The sequence below is a fragment of the Danio rerio genome, chromosome 7, assembly GCF_052040795.2.
Source record: "Danio rerio strain M-AB ecotype USA chromosome 7, GRCz13ab, whole genome shotgun sequence".
In the NCBI taxonomy this organism is placed as follows: domain Eukaryota; kingdom Metazoa; phylum Chordata; class Actinopteri; order Cypriniformes; family Danionidae; genus Danio; species Danio rerio.
Window position 1 is genome coordinate 70,269,582 of NC_141027.1, and position 23,728 is coordinate 70,293,309.

The 23,728-nt window shown below is 36.9% G+C and overlaps 2 protein-coding genes and 1 long non-coding RNA gene across 25 annotated transcripts in view; 2 read left to right on the forward strand and 1 right to left on the reverse strand.

The window, feature by feature from the left end:
- LOC147843266 (uncharacterized) overlaps positions 1 to 23,728 on the forward strand; it is a 424,811-nt gene that overhangs the window by 341,957 nt on the left and 59,126 nt on the right. The window lies entirely within an intron of this gene.
- ano1a (anoctamin 1, calcium activated chloride channel a) overlaps positions 1 to 23,728 on the reverse strand; it is a 370,388-nt gene that overhangs the window by 195,966 nt on the left and 150,694 nt on the right. For 15 of the 23 annotated variants that reach the window (XR_015494666.1, XR_015494661.1, XR_015494663.1 and 12 more), the window contains one exon: positions 8,539 to 8,729. The exons of the other annotated variants lie outside the window; for them this stretch is intronic. The gene's annotated coding sequence lies outside the window, so the exon portion shown is untranslated. The remainder of the gene's footprint in view (positions 1 to 8,538; positions 8,730 to 23,728) is intronic. 23 annotated transcript variants of the gene reach the window in all.
- Positions 533 to 22,538, forward strand: zgc:153993. The gene is given in 6 exon segments (NM_001076585.1): positions 533 to 768; positions 5,424 to 5,472; positions 8,270 to 8,431; positions 10,931 to 11,063; positions 16,145 to 16,249; positions 21,818 to 22,538. Coding segments are annotated over 6 exon segments (615 nt in total). The 5' UTR covers positions 533 to 701; the 3' UTR covers positions 21,917 to 22,538.

A 23,728-nucleotide genomic window follows, 5' to 3' on the forward strand; every position in this document is an offset into this window, starting at 1 on the left:
TATTAAGAAGTATTACTGCAAATATATCCCCAGTCCAGTACATGAATGAAGGGAAACAATATAAAATAAATAGCATTCCAAAGAATTCAAATGAACGAAAACTATTCATAAATAAATAATTACACACTTCGTGTTTGTGAAACTAGCATTATTTTAGTATTATCATTGATAGTATTAAATAACCTTTCTTTCTTATTTACAGTACGTGACATTCCCATGCATATTTAAGCACATTTCGTCTATTATGCATGAGTGCGTGTTTGTCTAGTTGTTGTTTTACATCTTGCTGCTTCGTATTTACTAAGCACTAAAATAAATTTTATAAAATGAAGAAGGACCCATGATTAAACGTGTGTTTGGTGTCTGAAATAACGGACTCATGCTGGTGCTGTGAGGCATTTTTGGCACGATTCTGCGCACAGCGGCCGTCAGTCATCTCCATTTCCGCGTTATTTCCCCGGACGCGTACGTTCCTATGGATTGCTCCTAAAACTTCTCCACGACTGGGTACTTCAGTGTAAGAGTTGTATCGGTCTAACGGTGCTTCTGTAAAGGAGCTATAACTACAAGAGTCAATAACGTGACTATATTATGTTGTATTGCGTTGGAAACTGTGGATTTAGCAGATTCAGAGATAGTTAGGCTGCTCTGGCTAACTTAGTTAGCAAGCTATCATACCGGTATTAGCACTGAATTAAACCATGGCAGATGGGAAGAATGGAGAGACGACAGACGAAAATGAGTTAAAGGGAGCTACAGGGGGTGAAGGTAAGTTTAAGTTCGAGCTACATTACGCGGGCTCTCTCTGACGTGACGTGAAGTCCACCACGGTGTCCAAGACTTCCTCACTTCGCCGGGCCTTTGAATGCTAGAATGAGCGACATACTTTTGATAGTAGGCCTATATCGCTATTTACAGCTATATATGAGTTTATGTTAACAGTGTCTCGTTATTAAGTGTGTGTTAATCCTCTTCTTGTCTTTTGTTATATGATTGTGTTGTCATAGCCTATTTGACTCTGACGTATCATGGGCGTATGCTTTTTGTAATGAAAATCAGTGTTGCCAACTATTTCCATTGAAAAGTAGCTCAAGCCTGCCCAAAAAGTAGCTAAATGTTACCAGATGACGTCACACACTAACTTGCATATTAGTGACGTCATTACGTAGTATTACTCAGAATCTTCACATAAATCTAAAGAATTTATCTTTTTTATATAGTTTATTAATACATAAACAAAAATGCATGGCTTCAGTGTTCAGTCCCTACTTTTTTACATTTTCTGATTGAAGTTGACTCACTGCTGAAATCTTTCCATATATGTAAAAACAAAAAAAATGTGTCAGATTCCTGGTTCTATATGAAGAACTGTTGCCTTGATTTAAGGTAGAACGCTTTCCCAATGCTCTTAATTTAATTTCATACACTTTTATACAATTGTAATTTATTCACCCCTTCCTTTGTTTTGTTAATCTCTTTTTTTTCTTTTTCTGCAACTAATGTAATTTGTATTTTTCTCCTTTGTATGTCTCTTATATCGATCTCCTGATTGTGGTTGTATATTTGCATTCTTTAATAATAAAAAAATATATATGCAAAAATCGAAAAAAAAAAAAAAAAAACGTCATTACGTAGTATCTGTCAAGCATAAGACCATCATGTCTCTACTCTCTGAGGCGGTGTGTATTATATTAAAGCTTTACATCTAGATGCACAATAAATAGGGTCCTATTAACACATTATTTTGCATGATGATGGTTGCGTAATCGCAACTTAAAACTACCTCTTTATGTAATATACAAGACATGTTTTCTCAAACTGACTGGCCATCTCAACAAAAAACATTATTTAAAATATGTCCATTTAGATTTGTATGAAAAATATTGATATATATATATATAAATAAAAGTAATACAAACACTTCTTAATAAGATTTTTTTAAAAATTATTTTTAAATATAACACTGATAATGAACAGTTACATTATTTTAAACAATCACAGCTTGTGTACTTATTTTTAACTTGTGAAATTAACACATTTGTGAAAGTGACAACAACAATAGCACTATTGGAAATGATTTTTACCCACAATCATACATGTTAACAGATATCAGGAAATTAACACTTATGAAAAACAATTAAAGCTCATTTTTTGAGTCATTTTTTAAAAATCGCTAAAAGTAGCCAAATTAATGTTAAAAATGGCTAAATTTGTTGCTAGGTGCTGTTTAAAAAAAACGTTGCTAGGGTAGTATGAAAAGTTGCTAAATCTAGCAACAAAATAGCTAAGTTGGCAACACTGATGAAAATAGCCTAGTTGTGGGAAATTTGGCAATGTACGCACTGTACAAAAAGACACGATCAAGTAGTAAAGACAGCATATGTTTTAGTTCATTGTAACTTATTAAACTAAGTTAACCATGTTCCAACTTAATTTTATAAGTTATGCAAGCTGTTTTAATTCAGTTTAATAGGGATCGGGTGGTTCGAAAGACCCCCCCCCCCTTCTAACAAAGTCCAGAATTTGGCCTCTATCCCTACTGAAAAAAAAAACAGCTTAAACCAGTCTAGACGGGTTGGCTGGTTTTAGCTGTTTGACCAGCCTGGTTTTAGAGGGGTTTTGGCTATTTCCAGGCTGATTCCCAGCCATTTCTAGCATGGTCAGGCTGATCAGCTAAAACCAGCTTGACCAGCCTAGCCAGGCTCAGAGCCTTTGTAAATCTTGCATTATTTTTAAATATAATTAAATAAATAAATCAATAAAATGCAGTATTTGAACCTCGAATAACTGTAGATGGTTTTTTTCAGCGAAAAAAAGTGCAACCTTTTTTAATAGGCTGGCTACAGGCCTGTGATTCAGCTTAAAAATTTAGGGCAACCATTTTTTTTCACTGTGTGGCCTTTTCTGTCTTTTTAGTACCATCTCAAATTGCATATACTGCCGGTAGAGGGCAACAAATTTTAATTTTGTATTTTAGGTCGATATTTTAAATCAATTCAATAATTTGCAATGTAAGACATTTTAGGGGATAAAAATTAAAGTGTGACAATAAAATACCCAGTTTTTTGTAATTAGTTTAAAAATAATACCTTCAAAATATATGACATGTTGTTAAAAATGTGTGTATTCATTCACGAATTACGTCAGTCGTGCTTTACTGAATTTGTTAGGTATGAGTGTGAGTGAAATATTAACCTTTGTTTCTTTTAATTTGTATTTTAGGTGAACTTTATTTTAAAGCAATTCAATAATTACTAATGTACATTTCAGGAAGTAAAAAGTAAATTGTGACCATAAAATACCTAGTTTTATTGTAATTAGTTTATAAATAAAACCATCAAAATATATAAAATGTGTCTAAAGATGTGTTTATTCAGTCACAGAATACAATTATCATGCTTTACTGAATTTCTTCGGTGCCCTGTAAAAAAAATCCTAGTTGCCTCAAATTTTTAAGCTGAATCAAATGAACCTTATGAGTCTATTGAACTTTTATTTATGTTAAACTGACAGCTTGCATAACTTATGAAATTAACATAGAACATGATTAACTTAGTTTAACAAGTTACAATGACCTAAAACAAATGCTGTCTGGACTAATTGATCATATATTTTTTACAGTGTATGGGTGTGAGAAAAATATTTACATTTGTTTATTTTAGCTTTTAATTTGGTATTTTAGGTGAACATTTTATTTCAAAGCTTTTTTAAAAATAACTAGCAATGTAATACATTTTAGGCAATAAATTGCAAAGTGTGACAATAAAATACCCAGTTTTTTTGGAATCAGTTTAAAAATAATACCTTCAAAATATATAAAATGTTGTTGAAAATGTTTATTCAGTCATGAATTACATGAATCATGCTTTACCAAAATTGGTATGTATGGGTGTGAGTGAAATATTAACATTTTCTTTATTCTTTAAAGGTCTAATAGCATTTCACAGTACAAATGTTGTTGTTTAGGTAATTTTAACCCTCCAGAAAATGTCCGTTTGCCTGAAAAACAACCAAACCAGTACTGGGTTTCAGCTTAAATGGCATCCGCTGTGTAAAATATATGCTGGATAAGTTGGCGGTTCATTCCACTGTGGCGACTTCTGATGAATAAATGGACTAATCTGAAGTTAAAATGTGTTAGTTGTGCTGTCTAAAAATGAATTTAAACATTTCTGCAAACATTACTTAAAAAGAAAAAGGTCTAAATCACAGCATGTTTTAAATTTATGCACATATTCACACATAAACGCACACTATTTGTTAATTTATGTACTATTAAATTTTGATATATTTAAAAATTTGAGAACAGAAAACCGGGCCATATAAAGTTGGTTACACCGCAAACTTTCACATAAGCCAATGCCTCAACCTTTCTTGTAAAGCAGCCTGTATCAAAACAGGAAGTTCTTCCCAATAGAGGTCACTGTTCACCGCAGTTATAGTGCCTTCTCACCCCATTATCACACCCAGGAATACAAAGATTGCTTCCTGTACTTTGACCTCATCCTGTTTTAAAATGCTTATGTTATGAACAGTGTACTTTTAAAAGTAATATATTAAATGTGTTCCTTAGTTTCTTTTCAAGGAAAGTAATGCATATGCAAGTATATGTTTATAATGTTTTATAGTCATTATTATTATTAGCCCCCTTAATTATTAGCCTCCTATTTATTTATTTCCCCAATTTCTAGTCAACAAAGAGAATATTTTTTCAACACATTTCCAAACAATAGTTTTAATAACTCATCTATAATAACTCATTTATTTTATCTTTGCAATGATGACAGTAAATAATATTTGACTAGATATTTTTAAGACACTTCTATACAGCTTAGTGACATTTTAAGGCTTAACTAGGTTAATTAGCTTAACTAGGCAGGTTAGGGTAGTTAGGCAAGTTATTGTATAACAATGGTTTGTTCTGTAGACTAAAAAAAAATTGCCTAAAGGGGCTAATAATTTTGACCATAAAATGGTGTTTAAAAAATTAAAAACTGCTTTTAGTGTAGTCAAAATGAAACAAATAAGACTTTCTCCAGAAGAAAAAAATTTATCAAACATACTGCGAAAATTTCCTGAATCTGTTAAACATCTTTTGTGAAATATAAAAAAAAAAAGAAACAAAAAAATTCAAAGGGGGGCTAATAATTCTTACTTCAACTGTATATATGCTATCTTTTTTAAGATAAAGATTTAAGATTGTAATATATTACTTTTAAAAGTAACTTTACCCAACACTAGTTATGAAGTTCATTGTTCAACATGCATATGTGTTATGAACATAGGAAACATAGGCAAGTAAATGTTATGATATATTTGCGCTATTTTTTAAAGGAAAAAAAATTAAGATTGTAATATAAATAACTTTTAAAAATAACTGGACCTAACATTGTTAACTCTCAGCATTTTCTTGCTTATTTCAGATGTGGTAGATGATGCGATCATTGAGCAGAGTGCTGTTCTACTTAGAGGGTAAGCTCATGTGATCTTCACTTCCGCATTTATCATTTTTGTATTTGTTTGATTACAGGGTTACCACACTGTAAAGTACCAGACTGGAAACGTAGCTCCATAAAAGTGCTTCAATTACATTTAAAATAAAAGTGCTTGTGGTGTTATTTCTTTAATTGTATGTGCTGCTGTCAAAACAGAATGTAGGGTTTTTATTTTTTTTATTTTATTTTTTAGTCCTTATAGATCACTGATAGGTTTTGTACAGTAAATATGCTCACATATTACAAGTGAGAGATTTTTGAATGAAGGGTGCATTACTTGATTTTAAAATAATTGAAGGAAACACACTATATACTATTAGGGCTGCATGATTCTGGCTGAATTGAGAATCTTGAATTTTTTTTTTTTTTTTTTTTTTTGGAGTTACAATTTTCTCTCGATTCTGTAGATGTAAAATAAAGGTAATATGAGTAGGCTATTATTATTGGTGTTCTCAAACATATGGTAAAAACATGAATAATAATATTAGGCATATGTGTAGTTCTATTGTTGGTTAAAATGCTAATTTTTTATAGACTTGGAATGGTGAACAGACTTTAAATATGTCCTGGTTTTCAATTCACAGTAAAGTGATGGCATCAGAATTAGTCTTTTGATTTTGAGTATCTACCGAAACTCGATCCGATACTTATATAATACATTTAAAAGAATAAAGAAAAGCAAAGAAACAGATCCAGGATGTTCCTTATGTTTTACTTAATTCACCTTATTTTACCATTTAACAACTCTTAAAAAACAGAGCACTTCTGTGAGGTAGCTTGAACAGAATCAAGTAATAACTAACATAAATTCTTCACTTTTGGACTTTAGTGCAACAGTAAATATAAAAAGATTGAATATAAAATCAAGCTGCTTCCGTGTTCTACTTTTCTGGCATTTAACCAACAACGTCTCTGCAACAAAGTGATGTCATGCCGCACGCGTTGCTGTTTCTGTGTGAAGTCAAGTAAGAGGTCTAACTCTGTGTCACCGCATAACTATAGATGGGTTACACTTTTTTTGTAATTAATAATGATTAATCACGAAACGCCGTATTTATTACAGAAATAAAAATACAGGCATGTAAGTGCCATGAATTTCAAAACAGTCAATGTCAATAACAAACAAAAATGATTTCCATGTTGGATTCTAAGTTAACTACAAACACACACACACACACACACACACAGACAACGCATGCCGTCAATGCGCACAGTACAGTGCACCCGATCGCGTTCATCAAATTTGCTTAAACTAAGCGTTCTAAAGTATGGCTGTATTGTACAAGCAAGGATCCTGAAGCAGAAGCTTTTCAAAAGTTGCATGTAGGGGGGAAACACGTCAAACTTAATGAAACATTTGAGGGCTCATGACGCAGCTTAAAGGCGGAGAAATGGGCTGTCTTTGACAGCTTGGGACATCATCTGGTACTTTCATTTCCATGGACACCAATACTCCACTTTTATGATTAAGATAATACTGATTAAGTGTTGACCACGTAAGCAGCGATTTTTGATTACCTTAAAGGATAACACGAGTCCTGAAATGTGGAGGTTTTTCTCTCCGTTCACTATGCGGTATCAAATTCCATTAAAACATCCTGAATGGTCGGTACAATAGCCTAGTGGTTAGCGCGCAGACATATGGTGCAATAGCACGTCAGGGCGTCGCGAGTTCGAATCCTGGCTCGACGACATTTCCCTACCCCTACCCCCTCTCTCTCTCTCCCACTTCGCTTCCTGTCTCAATACTATCCTGTCTAATAAAGGCAAAAAGGCCAAAAATAAATCTTTAAACAAAAACAAAAAACATCCTTGATGAAAATATGCTGAATGAAAGTGAACTGCTGAACTGCAGTTTTAGTCTAAAGATTAAACATGAAACGCCTGAAATAGCCTGGTGATGCGACATTAATTGTTTTATACTGAAACTTTCCTTCAAAAAGCAGGTCCTTAGTCTTATCCACATTTCTTTGCACGCTAAACACACGCAGGGCCAGAGCAAGTTGAGTTGGCGCACTAGGCAAACCGCAGTCATGCCGCCCTCAACCCGAAAATTAAAAAGAAAGTAACCGGTTCGCGGATAAAAGTGAGGACCAGGGGATTCGCTCACTATTCTGCTGCCCAAGGCTGAATTAAATATTTCAAAATAATCATGTGCAAATTTTTACCGCCCTAATATATACATATATACACATATATATATATATATATATATATATATATATATATATATATATATATATATATATATATATATAAATAAGAGTCCTGATCGGGAGGAAACATTCGATTCCGATGGAGTCTGAAACTGCATGATTGGGCCTGATTTCTGACATCCCTTCTAAAATGACAGCAACATAGCTTATCGCAACAATTCCTGTGACAATATATCGCTCAAAAAAAATTCCTTATTGTGACAGGCCTATATATATTAACGTAATACATCATATCAGATTCATCAGTTTATTAATTTGTTTGTTTTTTACTTATATAATTATTAATGAAATGTTTTTTGCCTTAAAAATATCTGTCTTTGCAGACATGTCGTTAAATAAAAATGATATCAGACTATTTAAAATGGTACATTTTTAAAAGAAAATTCTCTGTTTAATGTAAATATTAGGTGTAATGTAAAATATTAAGTGAAATGTTAAGTAAAGTAAGCACTTTCAAGGCACTACAATGGTTCTTGAATCTGGTGTTCATGGAAGAGTGGAAACCCTGTAAATGACTGCATTTATCTTACTGTTTCTGTGCTTTGCTTTCATGTAAAGGTACGTTATTCAGCAAGCTACTATAGATGATCCAAACATTCACGTGAGTCACGAGACTCTCGGAGGAAGACCTCAGGATGAAGAGGATCCTCAAATCAAAGAAGTTGTAGATCAGCTTTTGAAGATAGCTGACGACCTTAACAAGAATGCTGAGCTTCAACAGTATGTTTTTTTAAATGCACAAAGTGTCTAATCCAGTTGCTCTCAACCTGCTTGATATTATAGGGGTAGTTCACACTGAAATGAAGATTACCTCATGATTTACTCACCCTTAAGGCATTCTATTTGTATCTGGCTTCCTTCTTTCTGATGAATTCATCCAGAGTTATTTTGATCTTCCAAGCTTTAGAATGGCAGTCAGCAGGTGTTAAATGTCTTCAGTCCAAAAGAAGTTCAACACAGCGCATATATCCATTGTAAAACACGCTGCACACAGCTCAGCAGGGTGAATGAAGGCCTTCTGTAACAAATTGGTGCATTTATGTAAACAAAATATCCATTTTTAAAGTTATTTTTATATTTTAATTGTCACTTCCTCTAGCTTCCTCACAAGACACTATTTTCTGCCGGAAGCACAGAATACAAAACAGCAGTCGCAAATTAGAAGTACAACACCAAAGAAGACCCACCTTAAGTCAAATGTATTTGTATCTGTAATCTGTAATTCTAATGAATTTTAATAAGTTTAATAAACTTTTTTGGGTTTAACAGTGGTGTCTCGTAAACCAAGTAAGAGGAAGTGACTAGGAAGTGTTGTAAATCATGGTGCAATCTTCATTTTTGGGTGAAATAATTCTTTTAAGACCACCTATTTTCCTAAACTCTAAAACCCAAAATGTTAAGGTAACTCGAACCATTTGAGAAAACCGATTGCAACAAACCAATTTAAGTTCAAAAGCTAACCCTAATGAATACTGTGAACTTTATCCATTTGAGTAAACGAAGCAATTTGAGCACAGGAAAACCCAACAAATGAAGAGAACTTAAACCAACTGAGTACTACCGATTGCTACAAACCATTTGAGTTAAAAAAAACTATGAGTACTGTGAACTTACTCCATTTAAGTTGATGAGGTATTTAATTAACTCATTACCTTCAACACTGAGCTTCAAACTCTTTTGAAATGAGTAGTCAATTTTGAGTTAACTACACTCATTTCATTTGATAAAGTTGACTGGTGGGTTTTACAGTGTATAATATGTATTATCCACATTGATGATGTGAGGGAAGCTACAGGAGAACGGCACTAGTGTGCTCACCACATACCACCTATTGGTGGAGTGGAAAGATTGGAGTGATTGGAGTCAGTTCGGTGAATGGGGATTATTGGGAGGCCATGATGGGTGAGGTCTGATGGAGGAAAAAACACATATCGCTACCGATAGTTTAGTATCCCCTTCACTATACTGGAGCATTAGGCCTTACACAGCAGGTTGAGCATTCCCTGCTGGCCTCACTAACACCACTTCCATTAGCAACCTAGTTTTACCATGTGGTCTCCCATGCAGGTACTGACCAGGCTCAGCCCTGGTTATAGTAGCTTCAGTGAGTAACCAGTCTTGGGCTTCAGGGTGATATGGCTGTGGATAATGAGAAGAAATAATAATAAATGTGCCTGACGTTGCAGCAAATTTCAGATAATGATAAATGTTAATTGTGATCCTGGACCACAAAACCAGTTTTATGATGCATTGGTATATTTTTTGCTAAATGGTATGGTCAAAATTATAGATTATTATTTTTATTATTATTATTATATATTTTTAGACTTTGTGCATTGATATTTAAAATGGAACCCTTAATCTGGAAATGTTTTTGAATAGGCAGAGAAGGTACCAACCCCATCATACCGTTTTTAGGTGTTACTTATACTTTAAAAGGATATTTTTGTCAAACGTCATTTATTGCTGGGTCATTTTTTAACCTTAAAGTTAAAGAAACCCTGCTTTAGGTGCCAAAGAGCACCAAAATTAATCCCAAATTACAATCCCTAGGTAATACACTGTGTTTAGCTACAAACTACCAATCATAGACCTCTCCAGTCTTTACCTCATTAAACATTTATGTGCTTTTTCAGTCAAAGATGCTTTTAGGCTGGGTTTAGTTTCAGTGTCTGAGGTAAAAAATGACTAGTGTGTGGAAAGGAAACTAATTTAAGCTGTATGTTACAGAATACTTTAACAAACAGTTCTGGACAAAACAGCTATTAAAGACTCTTCATGCTAGATGTGTACAGTAGTTGTCCATTTATTGCTACTAATCTCATAAATATGCAAATATTACCTTTAAGACTGCGTTTATATGGATATAATGAGACATCTAAAACTGACTAACCAGGATTGTGTAGACATGGTGTACAATCTTGAACAGTGTTTCTCAACCATGTTCCTGGAGGACCACCAGCAATTTTTTCCATGTCTCCATAACCAAACACCTGGTTTAAATCATTAGCTCATTAGCAGAGAGACTGAAAGACATCTAATGGGTGTGACAGACAAAGGAGACATCCAAAACATGCAGTGCTGGTGGTCCTCCAGGAACGTGGTTGAGAAACACTGGTTTAGAACAAGGTAATGATTTACTTTGAAAACGAAGTATAGGTCTTTATGAAGTTTGAGTAGCCTGTAATAACACATGTAAATCTTTCCTTTCCCCCGCAGTCTCATCAGCACCGTTCAGTCAAACTGCGCTCAGGACGTCTTCATGACTGTGGCCAGAAGCATCTTTGATGATGGCATTAACTGGGGACGTGTGGTGGCTCTGTTTCACCTCGCTTATAGGCTCATTTTCCAGGTATAAAAAAACAAGTTTGCCATTTCTATCTTTCACTTTTAAACAATGTTTTGGTGTTAATTATGTTTTATGTTTGAATGCTGTCACCAATAATAATTTAGCCACACTGTACACGTGGTATTAAAGGGATAGTTCACCTAAATTAGATCGAGCTGTTAATTTGTTTACCCTCAGGCCATCTAAGACAACATTAAATAAGGTTTTTTAACTGAAACTGCAGTCCTTGGCGCTTCATTGGGGTTATAATTCTTTAAGTTCACATGTTTGATCTTAATTATCAGGGCAGGAGCTAGATGAACTGCCGCTCAAGGCAAAGGACGGTCACGCCGCCCTCAGCTCTAAAGTGAAAGAATGCGAGGGAAAGAGCTGTCGCGGATATCGCCCTCTGTATTCTGCCACCCTAGACGCGGATATAACTGAGGGCGCGGGATTGAGGGAGCTGTCGCGGACGCCGTCCTCTCTATTCTGTCGCCCTAGATGTAGATATACCTAAGGGTGCGGGTGGTGAGGGTAGTGTCGGGGATGCCTCCCTCTCTATTCTACGGCACTAGATGCAGATATAACTGAGGGCGTGGGTGGTGAGGGTAGTGTCGGGGACGCCGCCCTCTATTCTACCGCACTAGACACGGATATAACTGAGGGCACGGGTGGTGAGGGTAGTGTCGCAGATGCCGCCCTCTCTATTCTGCAGCCCTAGACGCAGATATAACTGAGGGCGCGGGTGGTGAGGGTAGTGTTGCAGATGCCGCCCTCTCTATTCTGCAGCCCTAGACGCGGATATAACTGAGGGCGCGGGATTGAGGGAGCTGTCGCGGACGCCGCCCTCTCTATTCTGTCGCCCTAGATGTAGATATACCTAAGGGTGCGGGTGGTGAGGGTAGTGTCGGGGATGCCTCCCTCTCTATTCTACGGCACTAGATGCAGATATAACTGAGGGCGCGGGTGGTGAGGGTAGTGTCACAGATGCCGCCCTCTCTATTCTGCAGCCCTAGACGCAGATATAACTGAGGGCGCGGGTGGTGAGGGTAGTGTTGCAGATGCCGCCCTCTCTATTCTGCAGCCCTAGATGCGGATATAACTGAGGACGTGGGTGGTGAGGGTAGTGTTGCAGATGCCGCCCTCTCTATTCTGCAGCCCTAGACGCGGATATAACTGAGGGCGCGGGTGGTGAGGGTAGTGTCGGGGACGCCGCCCTCTCTATTCTACGGCACTAGATGCAGATATAACTGAGGGCGCAGGTGGTGAGGGTAGTGTTGCAGATGCCGCCCTCTCTATTCTGCAGCCCTAGACGCGGATATAACTGAGGGCGCGGGTGGTGAGGGTAGTGTCGGGGACGCCGCCCTCTATTCTACCGCACTAGACGCGGATATAACTGAGGGCGCGGTTGGTGAGGGTAGTGTCGCAGATGCCGCCCTCTCTATTCTGCTGCCCTAGACGCGGATATAACTGAGGGCGCAGGTGGTGAGGGTAGTTTTGGGGATGCCGCCCTCTCTATTCTGTCACCTACGGCCTTGGTCGCCTCTTTGGATGCGCCGGCCCTGTCAATTATAAAGATTGGCTCTCACAGATTTTCCTCGTTCTGCAATATGAAGCTGTAGATTTTCGTTAACATGCTCAGGACTGTCAACTAAAGATAACAGTGAGAATGTTTACATTGACACCTATAATCCGATTTTAATATGATTGAGACAATACTCTGATTGAATGTCTACCATGTAAACAGCGATTTTTGGTTAATTTAATCTGACTGAGGTCATAATCAAACTAAACAGAAATTGGATTAAGACATGTGGAATATGCCGATTTTAGTCGCATTATTGAAGTGCAGTAAAGACATGTAAACAACTTAATCAAACTATTACTATCGTGTAGGATTTTTGCCGCATTTTGGGACAGGCAGTTCATATTCCCATCCAATATCTCGTTTGTCACGGGGGCATGCATGAAATGTTCCTGAATGAAAGTGAAAGTGCAGTTAAAGTCAACTAATTTAAAATGAAACACCCAAAATGACATGAAGCATTGATTATGTTAATCGAATATGCTATAACATGTAAAACGGGGTCATGAACAACTCATGTAAACACCTAATCATATTGTTTACATGAGTGGTGAGGGATTTAAATTAATGTAAATAATTCAGTTACGGATGTCCATGTAAACAGTGATTGTCAATATTGTGCAGTTTCTTGTACAAACTGATCCGTTTCACTTCATAAGACGTTATTGTGTCATAAGGAGCCACATGTTTTTGTTTTTCTGCTCGCTGTAGACCTGCATTTTATGAGTCACCACAAACCAGTTTCATTTAGAAATCTTCTAGTCGGTGCAGGTATTATTTTCACATCCTGTGCCCTGTTGCTTAAATAGCAAATGCATCTGCATCTATTTGAGTACCCATGGCTGTGCTGGTCTGAAAAGGAGGTGTGTTAAGGTGATACATTTCTATTTTTTTACTAAAATAGACAGCACCATTGACCAACTAAAATATGTTCTACAGTCAGCGGATGCAGTTTTCTAAGTTATTTAAAGAGTGCATTAGTGATTTGCACCTATAGGTGATTTCAGAGTGCACCCACAGGGATGTGCAGCAGCACACAAACTTCTTTAGATGTTAAAAAGTAAAGGATTAAAAAGGTTATGATTGTCTACATAAATGTAAAAATACCTTCATGGCATAATGCAGGGGTGTCTAACTCAGTACTGCATAGTTTAGTTCCAACCCCAGTAAAACATACCTGATTAAACTAATTGAGTCCTTAAGGCTTGATTGAAACCTACAGGTAATACCACTGTCACATTAGAGCTTGAGCATGCGACATTCTGTTGTATGGTGCTATGAAAAAGGGACAGGATTAAACAAGATGATTAGACATTTAAAAAAAAAAGCGAGTGACTGGTCCATATTTTACATTTTATGTTTTGAGGTCATGTTTTGATCTTTAGTTGGTCTCACACAGTCATGTAATGCAATTTCTCAGGTCAGAGTTCTCCAAGCTTGAACTTTGCAATGCAGCAAACTGCAAAATTTGTTGCACAAACTTGCATTTCCGGTCTGCCGCATTCACATGCGTATGAATGGAAGTATATGCGACAAAGAGTGCAGTGTGATCACAGCTTCAGTGTTTTTAAGCAGGGTTGGATCCTAGTTTGACACTCCTGTTATAATGGATAGTCATTACATGTACCTCTTTAACCACGTGCATGAGCAAATCCATTTCTCCGCTAGTAAAATATTTAGTTTTTTCACTTACAGGTTCTGCCATGTAAATAGCAAATGCATCATGGTGCGACCACAACTCGCTCTTAAAGGGAATAGGAGATATGTTATACCCAAAACACCTATAACTCATAAAGAGAATAACGACAAGCTTTTTTAGACCATGCAGCAGGTGCACCATCCATTTCTCCCGTTCTTAAATTATTCATTCATTAATTTTCTCTTCGGCTTAGTCCCTTTATCAATCTAGGGTCTCCACAGCAGAATGAACCGCCAACTAATCCAACATATATTTTATGCAGCGCATCCCAACCTATCCCTGGGAAACATCCATACACGCTCATTCACACTCATACACTTTGGAAAATTTTGCATTTTCAATTCACCTGTACGGCACATCTTTGGACAGTGCTAACACGGGGAGAACATGCAAACTTCACACAGAAACGCTAACTGACCCAGCCGAGGCTCGAACAAGTGACTTTCTTGCTGTGAGGCGACAGCACTACCTACTGCACCACTGCATCGCCGTCCTTAAATTAGTAAATGTGAATTAGCCTTAAGAGCACCTGAGCTGTGTGCTTTAGACAAGTGGTCCCCAACCTTTTTATCACAGTGGACCAGTCAACGTTTGACAATTTTACAGAGGCCTGGGGGGGTAGTTGGGGGGACATTGCGTAGATTGCGACCATTAACCATTTTCTCAGAGAATGACAAGCTGACAAAACATTGCTGCAACTCTGATACAAGTTTTACTTATGGATAAAATGAAAAAGCACTGCAGTGTGTTTGTCAAAGATAATTAATCTACTGAAATGTGTATATTCCATACAAAATATGAAACTGATCTGGCAGTTCTTGCCACATGCGCTCACAGCATTCTCGTGCATCTATTGGTAATAACAAACTTGTGCACTGAAAAAATGCGATATACCATCCTTTGTGATTTCCTGCTGGACATGCTGGATTCACCTGATTTGTTGACAGATGGGTTGCGGAGGCAGTTTGTGGGTCCTTCACTGGGCCTTTTCTTCTTCGCAAATGACGTCTGTTTCTTACTCATTTTGCTAGCTGATGGGTTGCATTTTGGCCCTCAAGTGACCGAGATGTAAGAGAATACGGCTATTTTTCAACATAAAAGATTTTTCAAAATAAAATATTCAAACTCAGATAATAAATAAAACAGAAATAATCAATGATTTCTTGTGCGGCCTGGCACCAATTGCTCCACGGACCCATTTACAGCCTGAGGGTTGGGGACCATGGCTGAGATTGTTAAAATAAACTCCATTGACTTACATAGTATTGTAGTTGCTACACATGGACATCAATAGCTGCTGAATTTCTGAAGATTTTTAAAGAAATTTCATTGAAATGTGATTTTTCATTTTTGGGTGAACTACCCCAGAGATACTCAAAATAAAAAAGCTGATTGCTATTATTGCTTATTTTCTCAATACATTCCAATAGCTACAAAAATGCCTACACTCCTTCTACTAACCTAACATGCACTTATTTTGACATGTCTTGTCACAAAGTGCACCAAAACAATGGATTCACACTTTGCTGCACTGCATTGCAAAACACACCCTTGTCACGCACTTTATTTCCTGCTCACTTCTAATCTATGTGATATGGATTCGTTCTTTCAGCTCATGTAGAGTCTAGATAAGTAAAAGGGAAGCGTCTCAAAGAAATCCCAACACATGACGCATAATACCAGGTGGAAACAGTCCAGAGTGCTAATGACATTTCATGATCAATGAAACTCAAGGAGACAAATTAAATGAACCTCAATTATGTCAAAAATTCTTTCTCATAATACAGACATGTAAAATATAATTACCTTTCATTCCTCTAGGCTCTGACTCAGAACCACTTGGAGATTATCAAGAACATCATTAGCTGGTTTTTACAGTTTATGAAGAAACACATTTCTGCCTGGATCAGACAGCAAGGAGGATGGGTAAGTTGTTGCTGTTTTTTTGTGTGTGTTTTGTGTGTGTGTTGTCTGGCCACCCATGTGGAGCCACACAGGTCGAACCAGACATAGGCCACCACACACAGAGAGACGCACCCACTCCAGCCAGGAAGTACATAAGCACGAACCCAGACACATCCCGTCTAGGAATATACCCAGACACACAAACCCCACCGACCCAGGATGGCACGCATCTACACACCACTGATCTGATTCAGCCCTTTAGAAAATGGACATTAAGACGCATTTTTTTGGGGGGGGCTTTCCACTTCTCATCCCAGAGCTGATGTTATCATATTCGAGTAAGATGCGGTTTGCATGTGTGCTGCAGAGCCCGACTGCAGTTCCTGGGGCCACTCAAGTTTAATAGCGCACATATGATCATAAACGGAGCAGAATGTGGGGTGCCGGGTTTAGACTTCAAACGCTCAGGCGTCATGGAGCATACTGTGGCCCTGAGAACTGGGATGTAGCGAACATGTGACAATATTTACAGCACGAGCCTAAAGAATGCAAACCCCTGTGAGGGGAGGAGACGTGATGCTTGCACGCTTGACCCTCATTTCAGGGATTTGAGAAAGAACGGTCACCTGCTGTTTACAGTAATTCAGAGATGTACTGCTGCTGGGGATTGTGCTTGAGTTATACAGTTCACTCAATATAGGAACATGCAGTATATATTTAAAGGTGCAGTAGGTGATTGTCTTCAGAAACATGTTTTGTTGTGCTGGTTGAAAGTCTCTTCACAGTCCAATAGTAATGATTACAGTAAATGATCCAAATGTGTTTATAAGTATTTTTATATTCTGGGTAAAGCATAAAACAAAAAAATGTTTATCCAATTAAATAGAGTCGGACCGATATCTCCCATAATTCCGATAAGCAGGTCAGACTGTCAGTCAGCATATGTAAATTCGGACTTCTGCGCATCTGTTCACGCAGATCCGCCATTAGCGCGTGCCCGTCTGCATCACAAACGCATGCGCGCGAGCGAGCTACGGGCCGCTCGCCGATGCCGAGTCGGAGCCGGAGGCGCCGAAGGACAGACGAGCTCGGGCCGATTACTGTAAAGCCAGGCGCGGGTATAATTCGCCCTTAAAGCGGCCGCGCGGTCACGAGACGGAAAGGGAGAAATCAAATGCTGAATTGAAACTTTTAAAAACCTGAATCAGTATTGGAGTTACTCTAGCACGCTGGAGGAAGGACGACACCATGGCTGAAGTATCACTGTTAGACAGGTAATGTTTTAAAACTTAGTCAGGCTAAGCTTATGTTAGATTGTGTTGTTATGAATCACTTGTATCCACAGACCTTGTTCAGCCACTCAGTTTCACAAAGTCCTTTGACAGCATCTGTAATGCAGATTCATATTTAGTTTAAGAACAAAACATCAGTAAATAGCGCTATTCCGCCTAACTGCTTTACTGAGCTGAAGTTGCTTTTATATTCACATTGGGTCATTTTTGAGCAATGACAGCCTCCCTATACTGTTTACCATGCTACTCTGAATATTCGCTCTGAAATAGCATGTAAGTGTGGCAAAGTAATTAATGTAATTCCTGCACGGCGCTGGCACTAACTAACTGGCGAATGTCTGCTGTTTTGACACGGTGTGCGTGCGCTCGCAATTTCAAGGGGTGTGGCTTTGAATCACAGTCCCTCCCCGCCGTCCAAACACAATATGCTAAGCGGTTACCATTTTGGCAGATCACCTACTGCACCTTTAATTATTCACAGTATATTTGAGTTTTTTTTTAATAGATTTAGTTTTGAATAGTTTTTGTTTTTTTGCCATAGTTGCATTGAAGACATAACATACCCTTGAAGGCAAAATTATTAGCCCTCCTGTGAAATTTTAAGAAAGTGCTGATAAATATCAACACATATTTCTAAACATAACTGTTTTAAAAATCTAATTCTAATAACTATGTTCTTTTTGTCTTTGCCATGATGACAGCATATAATATAGTAGTCAAGGGAAGGAAAATATGTGGTCAAGGGAAGGAAAAGATGTGGTCGAAAAAAGTGTACAAGCAATAGGGATTACACCCTGGAGAAAATTGTGAAACAAAACCCATTCAAAAATGTGGGAGATATTCACAAAGAGTGGACTGCAGCTGGAGTCAGTGCTTCAAGAATCACTAGGCAGTGATGTATGCAAGGCATGGGTTTCAGCTGTCCCGTTCCCTGTGTCAAGCCAGTCTTGAACAACAGACAGACTGGAGTGCTCCAAACGTATATTCTCTGATGAAAGTAAATTTAGCATTTCCTTTGGAAATCAGGGTCACAGAGTCTGGAGGAAGAGAGGAGAGGCACACAGTTGAATTTAAATTAAGTGTAAAGTTTCCACAGTCAGTGATAGTTTGTTCTGCCATATCATCTGCTGGTGTTGATCCACTTTGTTTACTGAGGTCTAAGGTCAAAGGAGCTGTATATCAGGACATTTTAGAGCTCTTCCTGCTGCTGGCCAGATTTATGGAGAAGCAGATTTCATTTCCCAAAAGGATTTGGCATCTGCACACAGTGCCAAAACTACCAGTTCCTGGTTTAAGGACCATGGCATCCCTGTTCTTAATTGGACAACAAACTCGTCTGAGCTTAACCCAATAGAAAATCTATGGGGTATCATGAAGAGGAAGATGCGATATGCCAAAGCCAACATTGCAGACGATCACTGTCAGAGCAACCTGGGCTCTCATAACACCCGAGCAGTGCCACAGAATGATCGATTCCATGCCACTCCATGTAATTCAGACAAAAAGAACCCTAACTAAGTATTGAGTGCTGTGCATGCTCATACTTTTCATGTTCATACTTTTCAGTTGGCCAAGATTTCTAAAAAATCCTTTTTTGTATTGGCCTTAAGTAATATTTAAATTTTCTGAAAAACTGCATTTGGGGTTTTCATTACTTTTCATAAAAATTAAAAGAAATAAACACTTGAAATATATCAGTCTGCGTGGAATAAATGTGTACATTATACAAGTTTCCAGCACCAGTACTTTAAAAATGATTACTTTTATAAATGTATATTACTTTTAAATACATACTTTTATTCCTGCCAAAGAAAAAGAAATAAGACTCCAGAAGGAAAATATATTATAGGAAATACTGTGAAATATCCCTTGCCTGTTAACATCACTTGGAAAGTATTTGAATTATGACAATGGTAGAAATACTAATAATAATGATAATGATAATGAGGAGATAACAGTGGGACAAGTTAGAACAGTCATAATAATGATAACAAAAATAGAAGTATTAATATTAATGGATGATTTGAGAATGGCTAAGGATGATATTGTTCTCTTTGACTAATTAGCTATGTTTCCATGCACCTTTTTTATGCACATTTTGGAGATGCGCATAAAAAAACGGTTAATGGAAACACCATGACGAGCAAAGATTTTTGAAAATGCACAAACTTTTTATTCGATAAGAAAAGATGAGCATAAACTAAGATGGAAACACTTCTACCGAACAAATTCCACTATGCACATTAAAAAAGCCATGTGATTTTGTTATAAAAGATCATTTGATGATGAAAATGTATGTGAATGGACAAATCAGCAGGCTAAGCACATTGTAAAACATCTGAAATGTTGTTTTGGTCATTCTAAAACGCCTCACCATTTCAATATTAGTGTTATAATATTATTAATTTCCTCCAGGGGCTCGTTCTTCCTACGTGAATTACTCAATTAGCAGGATTTGGTTATTGATGATTTGACAATATCCATGATTGTTTCATTCTTCAAAACTCATCCGAGAGTTGTTGTCATAGTAAAAATTCTGGTAGCTCAAACCTGCTTGGAAGCAGGTTTATTTCATATAAACAGGATTAGATTGGGTCATTTCAAGCAAAGGTAATACTGAAAGTATGCACCAAATTCTGATATTTGTCTACAGTAATAACGTATTGATTATATACACATGGTAAAATAGTTTTTAAAAAAGTTGATATATACACATTTATAATTTATAATAATTCATATAATATTAAATAATTAATAATATTTGTTTATATACATAAACGTTTAAAAAAATATGTAAATAAAACTTATGCAATCTGCACTTCAAAACAAAAGTACAAAAACGGGTTGCTCTCTTCCCAAGAGGATCAAACAGATATTTATTGATATGGATTTTTAGATATAAATGCGTACTATTTTAAGGTACTGACCCAGCTTTAGTACAATTTCTGTATATTGATAGACATGCACAATATTCAACAGATTTTTGTTTGTTTGTTTTTTATAAAGGAATAATACTTTTTGACGTTTTGACAGCTAATATGTTGGTAATTTGATGCTTCTCAAAAGTTGCAGATGCCTCTACGGATATCAAAATGCTTTTTGATGCACAATTAATTTAAATTCCTTAGGCTGATTAAGAAACTAAAATAGGCCTAGGCTACTATAGTGAAGAAAATCTGCTCTAAATGTAAAGCTAAATAAGTTGTTTAATACTCTTGACACATGAGCGTGTAAAGCCTACAACCCACAACAAATTAGGAAAGTTATTGCGTATCATATTTAACAAACCGTTTACTGCAAATTTTATATAGTTTTGCTCACATGGATAATTGAATATTAATCAAATGATGTCATTACGCTGATGTGCCATCAGCCAATCGTTGCATTGCTGATCATGATTTCAGTGATCGATAGATCAGTCCTTTACAACATACTGAAGAGCGGTGTTGTCGCGCGCGTTCTGATCAGCGGTGTTGTCGCGCGCGTACTGTAAAGCAGGGGGGTGGGGGTGGGGAGCGCGCGTACTCAAGAGCGATGTTGTCACGCGCCTACTAAAGGGCGGTAGGGGGGGTGAGGGTGTCACGGGGGGCACTTTTGATCATTTTGAAAGGGCACTTTCTATCCAAGATTAAAAAGGGCATGTGCACTGCACAGGTTGAGCCCTATGTGTGCACGTGCCTGATCCAGACATTCTAATGTAATTCATGAACTTGTTTGAAGAACCAAAGATCCAGGATTTGCCAAATCATCTTAGATCATTTAAACGAGGTATGAAGAACAAACCCCAGAATTGTCAAGAGCGTCTGCACTCTGCGTCTGATGTCTTCAAATGCTCCCACACGTCCATTGCTTGTCGACAATGTCCTGTGAGGCTCAAGTCACTTATTAAATAAAGAAAAGATTCACGCAGATTCTACCTCAATAAATTCTATTTTTACTTTTGATATTTGGTGCCAGTTAATCAGGAAGTGACTATTTTGTTAGCTTTGAATCATTGGATGCAATTTAATTCACATTTTTAATGGAAACATTCAGTAGCTTTTGAATGGAATCGCCGCATTTTGATGCGATGTTCCAGTTTTGCGCATAAATTGAATTTGCATCTTTGGATGGAAACATGGTTACAGTATAGTTTAAAAAATATTGTTTAAATATTAATAATAATAATATATAACAAGTGGCTTTCAGTTCTCATCCCATAATTTAAGTCACAATTAGTATGTGAAAAACAAACTATTCTTTTTGATGGATGTCAGTAAAAGTGTGTATCTAATACTTTCTTTGCCCTGTGTTGCAGGAGGGCATTTTCCGCAGCATGACGAGATGGCGCACAGTGTCTACCATCGCAGCAGTGGCGTTCATTGTAGCTGTTGTTTACTGGAGAAGAACTCGCTAGGTTCAAACATACCAGAATCACGGTTCTCATTAATGTGGAAGCTCATATCAAAAGCAATACAATGTCTAGATGGTGCAAGGAAGTGGAGTAATGATGCTCCAGGCATCCAGTTCATCAGGTAGTCTATTCTTTGCTATGGTTTAAGACTTAAACAGAAACAACCACTGCTAAAAAGACACTATAGTCTTTTATTGTGATTTAATTTTTTTTGACATTCCCTGTCTGCTGTTGTTTCTGTTCCAGTTGAATCAAGGAACGTCTTTCGCCTTGATTTATTTATTAAGAAAGATGTATTCAAAGACTTTTAAGACACTCCACTGGTGCCTTTTTAATCTTTTAATATTTTCTGGCTCAGGTATTTTTTAAAAATGTGCCACAAACCATACCAGCCCTACCTCGAATCAGCTAAATATAAAACCAACTGTTTACTGTAAGTTTTTTAAAAAAAATTATACAATTATTAATTTACTGAGAGGTAAAACAAATCACCGTTTTTAGAATGCTAAACCTTAAGAATGGTTAAAATTCAGTCTAAATAGACTGAACGATTTAGATTTCAATGAATGCTGAAGTGCTGTGAATGTGGGAATTGCACACTTTGAAAATAAATGTGATGAATTAATGTCAGATGTCTATGATTTTTTTCCCCCCATAAATTGTAGTCTTAGTTTGCTGTTGATGTTAGCTAACAGAGGTGCTCTTCTTCTGCTGCTGTCTTCATTTGTTTTGAAAATACTTATTTCTTTACAATTTAAAACAACATCTTTGCATATCTTGTCTGCTGGAGATACTGTTGTCCTAAAAAACGTAAAAAAAAAAATGTGAATAAAAAAATCTTACACATACCTTAGAATTTTGGTGGTTATAAAACCTTGACTTTTTCAAACCTCGATATACATTGAAAACGGTTATTGTCCCATGCCTAGTGTGAATGTGAGAGTGTATGGGTGTTTCCCAGTACTGGGTTGCAGCTGGAAGGGCATGTGCTGTGTAAAACAAATGCTGGATAAGTTGTCGGTTCATTCCACTAAGGCTACCTTTGATGAATAAAAGGACTAAGCTGAAAAGAAAATGAATGAAGCTTATAGGAAAATCTTATGAAAACCAGCAGTGAACTACAGGATCCATACATGAATATTGGTTTAAATCTATTTGCAGAAATGTTGCATCATATCTGTTTCAACCAGACACACATACATATATATATATATATATACATACCTATCTATCTATCTATCTATCTATCTATCTATCTATCTATCTATCTATCTATCTATCTATCTATCTATCTATCTATCTATCTATCTATATATATATATATATATATGTATGTATGTATGTATATATGTATATGTATGTGTGTGTGTATGTGTGTATATATATATATATATATATATATATATATATATATATATATATATATATATATATATATATATATATATATATTGATGGAAATTTGTCTGCAATCGGCCACTGAGCTGGGGTATTTGCATAAAGGGATCTGATTGGCTGACACTTCCATTGGTGCTAGAAAAGTTGAGAAATTCGAAACTTCTGTAGCGAGTAACGCCACTAAAGCAGAGAGAAATGGAGCCACATTTCATTTCACCAATGCTTGAAGTCGCCTATTCAAAATTCATGGGAAGTGTTGACGATGACGTCTTGTTGCCCATGTAAATCAGATATTACACCAGATTCACATGGACCTTCAGCATCAACGTGTGTCTAAAGTAGGGGCTAGCGCGATTGTCAGAGCAGCGTCTGCCATTAAAATTAGTCCGCAATTGGCCACTGTCTAAGCAGGGGTAT